Genomic DNA, 9979 nt, shown 5'->3' on the forward strand with positions numbered 1-9979 from the left:
TGTAAAAAAATGAAAAGTCAAGCTTTGTCATGTCTGCCCCCAATAGCTGAAGATCTGTTCTCATATCTCTATCTTTCACTTTCTCATTCCATACCTCTTTATATCTTCCAATGTCTCTCTTTATCCATCTTTAACTATCTATCTAAATATCTATCTCTAATCACCTTAATGTCCCTCTCTCTCTCTCTCTCTCTCCCTCCATCTATTGATCTATCTCTCTAAACACGTTGTATCTCTGCAGACGAGTGACTTGGATAAGGTTCCAGAGGAGGTGGTGGCTCACAGCAGCAGGCAGGAGCTGTCGAGAAAACACAGCGATGATGGTGAGCGCTTGATGTAGTACACTGGAGCACCTGGAGTAAAGCCATGTAATGACACTGGGATTTCTCCAAACAGCCCAATCCATTTATTTTCTGTTTTCCCCTGAACTCTCCTCTTCTTGTTGTTTATGGTGCCTTAAAGAGCTTTGTGTGTAGCTCTTGGGTTTTCAGCTGCACAATAATATCTGTAATGAAAGGCAAGGCACTGGCCCTTTAAATCTGGATCAAGGCAGGACTATACATAGAATGGAGGAGTAGCGGCTTTTTGAGAAATGCTATTTCTCTAACTCTCATTTCTATCTGAAGAACGAAATGCTCATCAAGAGACTCCTTTGATTTGACGGCAATAACCCCATGACCTTTTCACTGCATCCACCTATGGCCCAAAAGACTTTTTTCCCCAGGAAAGTAGCATATACAGTATAAGTATGTTAAATCTGTTTTTAAAATGTGACCTATAAGGGATTTCTTTGTGTTTTTTCTTCTTCTTAGTTTTCACAGTCATTGAGAATGGGACGGAGCTCTACAACCAGCCAGAGAGAAAGAATGACGATTTGCCGGTGAGAATCTAAATCCATATACAGTATATTTAATTAATACAAACCTAAAGTGTACAAGTGTAGGTGCATGAGAGAAATAGAGATGCTAAATCTTCAAACATGTTCTTTTATTTTAGTTATGCCAATCTGAGACGGATGGAATCGAACTGTCAGCCTCTTGATTAAAATAACTTATCAATAACTTTAAAAAAAATATTTTGTAAAACAAAAAAGTGAATAATAAAGTCATATTTGTCTGAAATCAAGTCTAATGAACAGTTAAGTTTCAAGCTTGACGTTTACCAGTTGTTTCAGCAAGTGTAGAAACAGTTTATATTGGTCTGTTAAAAAATGATGAGCTTCCAGTTTAGACAAACAAACATATCAGACTCAGTTTGGCATCCATGTGTTTCACAGGCAAGAAGGCAAGCAGGAAAACAGATACTAAAAAATGAATGTACTCTTTTAGCGGAATGGCTAAAACTGTCTACTCAGGAATTTCCTCAAGTCAGCAGCTCTGGTATTTAACTTTTCAGATTCACCTCTCTCCACAGTTTTGTTATTCTGCAGCTCAGATTCTTACTATGTTGTGTATTAGTGGTGCAGTTTAAATCTTCTGGGTTTAGAATATGTTCACTGACCAGTGCGTGAACTCAGCGTGGTTACTCTTGTTAAAACTGGTACCCAGCTAGGGGGTTCTGCGATCATTAAGCATGCTGTCCTTGCCCCCCCCCACCCCCTCGCCCCCACCCTCCATCGTCACTGCTGAATTTCCCAGGACACTGAAGGAAAACTTCTCTTCCTGCTGTAACAAATCAAATCTGAGCTGGCCTGCGCTGATAGATACAAACCTTGACCTCAAATTAATGTTTGGATCTGCAGCTCTGGGGTCCAAGCGGCTGTATTTATTCTCTTTAGATGCAGTGCTGATGATGCAAGATTCATGTAAGTGAAAGAAAAAAAAAGTTGATGTATCCACCCACTGAATATTTCATGGCCAGGTTTCAAATCTTTTCCTTTCTTTACATGTCTTTTACTCTTTCATGGTGGGGTTTGTGGGAGAAGTGCTTCCAGTATCAATGTTCTCTGTACATATTTTCGTCTTGCAGACATCTATCCTGTGTACTTTATAGTAGAACATGTTTACCCCAATTGTCAACAGTGGAAAAAGACCACAGAGACTTGTACAAACAAAAAAATGAACAAATAACCATACAAGGCAAAAAAATACAAAGGAACTCAAAGTGCATTTTGCTGTGTTATCAGGCTGGACCGAGCACAGCTGGCAGCGGGCTGTTTGTCTGTCTGCAGACAGGTCCATTAGCTCAGGATAGGGGACGGACAGATGGAGGCTCTGCGGGGTAATGAGCAGAGAAAACGCTCAAAACTGCTATTTCACCAGAGCTTCCAATTTGAGATGAGAGGATCACACGCACAAATGGGAACACAGGCAGTCACACACAGGGTCCCCATCTGTTCACACTTTTCAGGTTTAGTGTTAAACTAGCCGAGATCAATTGACAGTAAAATACTCAGACTCATGCTGGGATTTCTCTTTGTTGGATTTTCAGTTGAAGAAGTTTGATTTTGTTCCTTATTACGATCAACGACTTTTATGTTGTTTGAAGTACAATGTGTCACACATAGTCGACCAACAACTGTGTCTGACATTTCATTTTTTGTAATAACCTTTTAAAGTTGCCATTATCGATTTTATCATATAACAATGGATCATATGATGTTAATGTGAAAGGTGACACTTACAGCGACACACCTGAAGGGAATGAAGCTCATCAGTTTAAGGAAACGCAGCTTGGCTCTTCTGATTCAGTCACTCAGTTTCCTTTTCATTTCCAGCAACAGAAGGCAGCTATACACATAAAGATTGAGCTGCAGCTAGACCTGACTTTAAAAGTCCAGCACCAAAAGCTAGACGGACACTTAAGAGTAGAAACCATCATTATTCAAGCCTATACGTATTACTTTTTACGCATTAATTAGTGGGTATTCTTGGATGATTTTTTTTTCTTTTCATGTGATTTCATGTCATTTTGCTCAGACGTGACTTAAACAAAAAAAGGCATATTTCTTAAACACTATCTGAGAATGTTAAACATTGCGATAAAAAGGAAACTAATTCCAGTGCAGATCACACACACAGTATACTCTGCGGTGATGCTCAGCTACTTCTAAAATATATATTGCAATACCCTTTTTGTTACCAGCATAGGGCGATGATTAACCTTTACATCCAGGTTTTACAACCCATCTTTTCAAAAACATTTATAAAACCTATTAGTTATTAGTAACACAAAGTTGAACATTCTGTGCTTCAATGCCAGAAACACCTGCATGTCTAGACATTTCCTTATTTATGCTATACATTTATTTATTTGATTCAGGATTGGTTTTAAAATTCTTCTATTTCAAACAAAGAAAAAGTATGCATTGTTTTCAAGTAACTCTACAACCTCTAAATTACAAAGTATACTTACATTGATATAAAGAGAAGGAAATGGATATTTAATATTATTATTGGATAGTAGTGTCTGTGATATACTGCCCGATACAAGTGTCTACTTTATGTGCTGCAGACAATGCTGAGAGTATTATGACCTTTGAGTCCCGTTGTGCCCTGCTGGATAAGTTACATGATAACACTGTGTCTAAATCACCCAAAGCATGGGGATCTGCATTTAATGTTCTGTGAGAAACATTTTCACATAGTGTATATCTGAAAACACATCAACAGGTATCTGTGATATATCAGCCTGATTATATCTGCTAACCAATGTATCAGTGAGGCTGTATGAAGAGGTACAGCAAAGAAGGCTCGAAAGATTTTAAATTGGATTTCCAATTGCGTATCGCAAAAAAACGCAGTTCAGTAATAAATCTAATATGGCTCCGTGTCATGTATAAATAGGCAACTGTTACACTTACTTGTACACTATAGGAAGTTTACAGTGATTTTATGCCAACGTTGAATTTAAGTTATTTTACTACCACGTAATAGCCATAAATATTTAATATAAAAAAATTCTGCTTTTCTATCACTGCATAGTCCCTCATTTTAAATACCACATTATCTTTGGATCAACTACAACAAAGGAGGCTGTTATCTTAGCCTGCCCTTCCTCCCCTTCAGTGTCCCATATTCTCACAGCACTAAGAGCCTCTGAAGGCCAAGTGAGCGGCTCTTAGCTGTAATGGATTGCCGCTGCTTGATGATGTTGTTTTCACCCTCAGGCCACACAAGCAGTTTGCCTTGTGGCCGCAGTTAACTCAACTCATCTATCAGCCCCATGGCCAGTCCACAAGGGTGCACTCAAGGAGCAAATGAAGAGCAGAAACACTTCTCTTCATTACTATACAGTGAGAAAAAGATGGCAAACTCCCGCTGGTTTTTAGGAACATTTCTGTGAAGGTGTCATACATCAAGAGTTCAGGTCATCATTTGGAGGGATGCAGAAGGCAGGATTCAAGGTATTGGTGATAAGACAACACCCACCTGTTCAGGCAGGCGTGAAGAGCAGCAGAATAGCGTTTGTTAATTGAGCTCACACATCTCCAACAACTTCCTCTCCACCCACAACCCCATTCTGTTTTTACTCCTGAGCCTTCACAAAAACCATGATCCTCCTCCTCCCACTCGTGTTGACGGTGGATTAAAAGGAACAGATTGTAGAACAACTTAAGTGGCTCTGTGGTGTATCATTGTACTGTAAACAAGGGTTTCTCCCGCCTATGAGAATGCCAACAGACTATTTTCAGACACGACTGCCAAAAGGAGACAATATGGTGTTGCATTGTGTTTGTGTGTTATTTCCTGAGACTTTTTCAAGTCTGAGGCGTGTGTGTTCTTGTTTTTTCTGTGCGTGACCGTTGTCTAGTTGGAGCAGAGCCAGCTACAGAAAGACGTCCTTAAGCTCAACACATATGTAGCCTTGCATAACTTCACTCCCCAAGACAGCCATGACCTGGAGATGAGGTGAGTGAAGACACACATACACTAAAACAATGTATGGAATAAATCAGTGCAGTGGCTGTACTAAAGATATAATATAGCTCACCAGTATCTGACATGCCAACAAGGATTTCTTCTGAAACAGTTTTTGCATTTGAAAATGTCCCAAAGAAAAGATTAAAAGAAGTAAACGAGCTGAAACATCTACAAAACTTCAATTAAATAGTTTCTATAAGCGCACCACTATTACAAACGCACTCATTCCCAAGTTATAATACACACAGACGTCACACTGCTGATGTTATAAATGCACCTATTAATATTCACAATTTTTAATTATTCAGGTTACTAACTTTAAGATCCTACGTTAGTACATAAACTCATTTAACAACGCACACGAGGAGGTAATGTCACTTTTGATTAATATTTGATTTAAACAGCTATGATCCATGTAGATCTGGAAACTACGATGGCCTTACACAAAGAAAGAACAGAAAGTAGGAATCTTTATTTCACGTGACTAATTTATGATATTCAATGGTTGGCTCCTGTTTACCTGTGCTGTGCTTACAACTGTGAACATAATCTACGTTACATCTCCTGACTGCAGATGATCTACAATTCATAAAATGCATGTATGTAAATCTGCTGCCAAAAAACATGCAGTTATACTATATTTGCGTCATATATAATCTCTGTGTTCAAAGTACTAGAAGTCAAAATAAAGACGAATAGATCTGCAAAAGAATAGAATCAGTGTCCTCATTTTCGGCTATGGTCCTCAAATATTTATTTGTCAAGTGGTAGCCTGTGTGTGTCATACTAATGGTCTATTATTATCAGTTTATCTCAATTGTATTTGTCCTGAGAGAACTTCTCACAGTGTTCTTTTAGTTCGTTCATAGGTCTCTCATAGTCAGTACGCCAGTGACTAGACGAGGTTATGCTGCTTTTGTATGCAGGGTAGAAAATCAGATTTTATGGTGTTAAAATGATGAGATGTTTGAGTTATACTGGCCAATAGCTACTGTAAGCACCTGATCGAGTTAGAATACAAACCCAAAACAACCTAATAACATTTTTAGATAGAAAAAACTAGAAAGACAGGAGTAAATATGTCAAGTGACAAAAGCTAGTGAAGCCGAGGTTCGATTGGAAAGGGAACACTTCTTAGTAACCTCATCGTTGTCCAGTTTTGTTACCATTACTCAGCACTGGTAGCATGAATCCCTCTCCAGCAAATATAAAATGTAGTTTTATAGTGGTGGCACAGAAACTGAATACACTGTGTCCAAATTCATTGTTTAAAATGACTGCAAATCCACCTTTACTGGTAATTACATCTTGATCAAATCCATAATTAGCATACAATTGGTTACTTGTAATGACAAAGTCGTTAACAAGTTATTAGAGCGTGGAGCTTTTGATTTAGTCTGAGCTCACCTTTTTGCTGTCTTTTAGCTTCTGACACCGAAACTGTGTTGAATTTATCTGACCACTCTAAAATTATGTTTTTTAGCTATGACAGGCAGATTTATTCACTTTAAATACATACAGTAAAAAACTCAGTGTACACTAGCAAACTAGTACCGGACAGCAGACAGGCGCAGTTAGCAACAGGCTGGTTAACATAGTAGGGCAGCAACATATTTCCAATGGAACTGACCTGGAGTCGTGACAAATCTCCCCAAGCGACCAATAAAGTGTTTGGTATGGTACAGTTAGGTACGGTAAGGTAGCATTTGATGGATATGAGTGTTTCCCTCAGTACTCAAGGACCAAAAGCAGAGAAGAGAACAGAGACAATTGGACTGAATTCATCAGGTGGACAGAATACAGCTCTAAATGACTGATAATGTAGCTCTGTAACTGCTGGAAGTATAAATTAATAGTTGATCGTTAAGACGTTCAACATATTAACCATAATGGTTCACAGTTTGTTTCTGCTGCCCCCAAGTGGCCAAAAACAAACTAGTTATAACAGATTTCATCAAAACCTCCATTTCATCTTAATTCAGGGTACGGATTATATCAGGCGCCTTAACAATGATTGATAGGGCATCATCTGCAACATGCTTCCACATAGACGCCCAGGAAAGAGAGCATCCATCACAAGCAGTCCTTCAGTCTAAGTACCCATTTACTCCTGGTCTCACACAAACCCTCAGAGGGCATAAAGATTGCGCTTGTTCTTTCCCACTTTCTCAAGGGTCCTTCTTCCCTCTTTGGTCTTGAAAAACTTCAATCCTCTGGCCTGATTTAAAATGCATTGACTTCCTCTCTATGACTCCCTGTCCACCAGAACCTGTGACACAGCACAGAGCTCACCAAGCTTTGTTTGAAATGTATTCTCTTACGATAGCACACATCAGGGTTTTTCTCTGCAAGGGTCTTTCTGCAGACAGAAATCAATACGTCAAACATTTAGCACAAATGTAGGAGGGAAGTGGAATTTTTATTCAAAAGGTTCAATTTTTTTGTTTTAAGAGAACATCAGGTCTGTGATTAGCTTCAGTTGCAGCCACATGCTCTGATTACATGATTACCTTCAAGTATGGTGATTGTAATGATGATGAGTTCGGCTTCTCTGAAATGCACAATTAAAAAACGGCCGTATTTTTTCTTGGTGTTTGACAACTGTGGAACATGTATCTACTTTGTTTTCATTTCCTTGGCAGATTTACAACGCTGCATGCTGAGTTTTTTCTCACCTCCTATAATCAGTGTTTTCTGAGTCATGGTTAGTGTCATCACGTAAAGGACGGCCAGTGTTGCAACTTAACTACGAGAGGAAGAAAAAGGGAAATTACGTAAACCAACACTTGGCTAAACTATGCTGGTTCTTTTGATTTTTATTGGTCAAGTTTAGCCGAAGGCTTTGAACAGATGCTAGTAATTAAATGATTCATGTGTTTCCAGGATAAAGAAGAATTACTTACAGCAAACAGGATTTTCTGCTTCCAGTCTCATTTAAATCACAGCAAACTTGCTTCACTATATAACATTTTGTATCATTTTGTGGTCTCCAGCTGTATTATAGCATTATACCTTACTACTTACACAGAGGAACATGAAATACCTTTCCTATCCACCTCAAGTTGCTAAGTTGTAATTCTCGTCCATATTTGCCTTCAAATGATAGAACAGCTGAAGAGAGACAGGAAATGATGGGGGGAGGGAGTGAGGGATGAAATGCAGCAAAAGGCCAAGGTCGGATTTAAACCACTGCCACTGCAACCCACACTATAGCCTCTGTACATGGGCCGCAAGACATAACCGCTAGGCTATCAGGCGCCCCCGTATTCCCATTTGGTCACCGACAGTTAGATAAGTATAAGTGTTACAAACAGCCCTGGAGACCCTGACCTTCAGTGTCCCAAATCACTTTATGACATGGTGTTATAATTTGATTAAGCTACTTGTTCATTGTTTTTCACTGGGCCCCACACTGGATCCATCCCATCATGAAGATATCAAGAGTGTTATTTCCTGTATGTGAAAGTTTGTTTTGCTTTAAATTGCAGCGCGGGAGAGAGAATCTTGTTAGCTGACGACTCCAACGATGACTGGTGGAAGGTAGGTACAAAATAATATATTAGACTTAATGATAACCAGTATTTACATGCCCAATCACAAATGTTTTCTTTGTTGATAAAGTCAGTCAATAAAACCTTCCAATGCACCACATTCAAGGATTATATTTGCTAATGAGATTTTCTTAGTTTTACAACAAATCCCAGAATCTGCAGCCATGAGACACAGCTCTTCTAGTTTGAAAACTGGAATTCAAGCTGTAAATTATAGGAGCAAGACTGCAGGCTGCCTCACGACACAGATGCATGACAGATAAATTAGGGAGACAAAAGGTCAAAACGTGACTGTACAGAGGCAGCTGGCTGCCACCCGACCATGAAGAAACTCATCCTTTAAACACTCATTGTTGTTCTCTTCAGTTCTGGAGAGAAACCTGCTCTGTTTGGTCTTTGCCAACTGTTGTAACACCTTCATGCAAAGCTTAAGTACTGCTTGTGAGGATGTGTATATGGTATAATTTGATATATTTTACAATGTGATGTATTTTTGTTTGATTTGTTTGTTCTCTCAGGGGGTAATTGAGGACAGGATCGGATTCTTCCCAGCAGCATTTGCTCATAAGGTGCAGTCAGAGGACCAAGTGTTCAGGTGCAACAGGACGTTTATCGGCTGCAAGGAGCAAGGCCAGATCACCTTGAAGGAGGGACAGGTACTGTTCAAATACGTAACTCGGCCTTCAGATAGTGTTTCTTCTTTGCAGTGTACTGTCGTTCTGCACAGTTCTGGAGATTGACCTGTCGGGGGCCATGTGTGAATTTATAGTAAAAGCATCTTTGAAAGAATTGTAACTCATCGTTGTGAACATTTAAACAGTCTTTAGCTGCTCACAGCCATGTAAGCGTTGTACATCTCTACTTGGTGCTGATTAATCAAGACCCTACTGAACCCTGGACCTTATTGAGGAGCCTAATCCTAATTGATTAGGCTCCTCTGTTAGTTTGTCATCGTCACTGAATATAAATGTGGTCTTCACTGTGAGATGGAAAAACACAGGTAAAATGTTTTAAGCTCAAGTTCTCCATTATTCTTTCAAGATGATGTGACTGTTAAATAATAAGTGTAACAGCAGTGGTCCTATTTTTCTGGACTCTACCTCCGTTGTGTCCCTGCTGGACTGGAATTGTTTTTTTGTTTTTTTTTAATTCAATGAAGCACACTGATCTCTTAATAAATGTTTTTGGTCAAACTCATCAACTAATACCCAAATGATGTCACAGTTAGGAATAAAAGTCGTAAAAGATACGTTGATGAAAGAATACCATATTTTTATGGTATCCAAAAGCTCAAAAATCAACTTCACTGTGACATCATAATACTCTGGAAAAACAATTTTCTGACCATAATTCGAATCTCCGTTTTAAGGAACGTCTAATAATAAGTCCACTAGACTTCAAGATAAACAGATTATAATTTAGGTACTCAAAGCTCAAGGTCACTGTGACCTAGTGCTGTCCTGTTCTCTTACAGTAAATATAATATCTCAGCAACTACTGGAGGGTATTTTATTTTATCTGGTTCATTAAAATATATATATGGATTTTACAATGTACAAAACAACA

At 38.9% G+C, this 9979-nt stretch overlaps 1 protein-coding gene across 2 annotated transcripts in view; it reads left to right on the plus strand.

The window, feature by feature from the left end:
• Positions 1-9979, plus strand: part of stac (SH3 and cysteine rich domain) — a 31051-nt gene that overhangs the window by 17626 nt on the left and 3446 nt on the right. For both annotated transcript variants that reach the window (XM_061062715.1, XM_061062716.1), the window contains 5 exons: positions 242-323; positions 813-880; positions 4753-4850; positions 8351-8402; positions 8932-9069. In XM_061062715.1, the coding sequence (XP_060918698.1) occupies positions 242-323; positions 813-880; positions 4753-4850; positions 8351-8402; positions 8932-9069 (438 nt within the window). The remainder of the gene's footprint in view (positions 1-241; positions 324-812; positions 881-4752; positions 4851-8350; positions 8403-8931; positions 9070-9979) is intronic.

This window comes from Labrus mixtus, chromosome 18 (assembly GCF_963584025.1).
Source record: "Labrus mixtus chromosome 18, fLabMix1.1, whole genome shotgun sequence".
Classification (NCBI taxonomy): domain Eukaryota; kingdom Metazoa; phylum Chordata; class Actinopteri; order Labriformes; family Labridae; genus Labrus; species Labrus mixtus.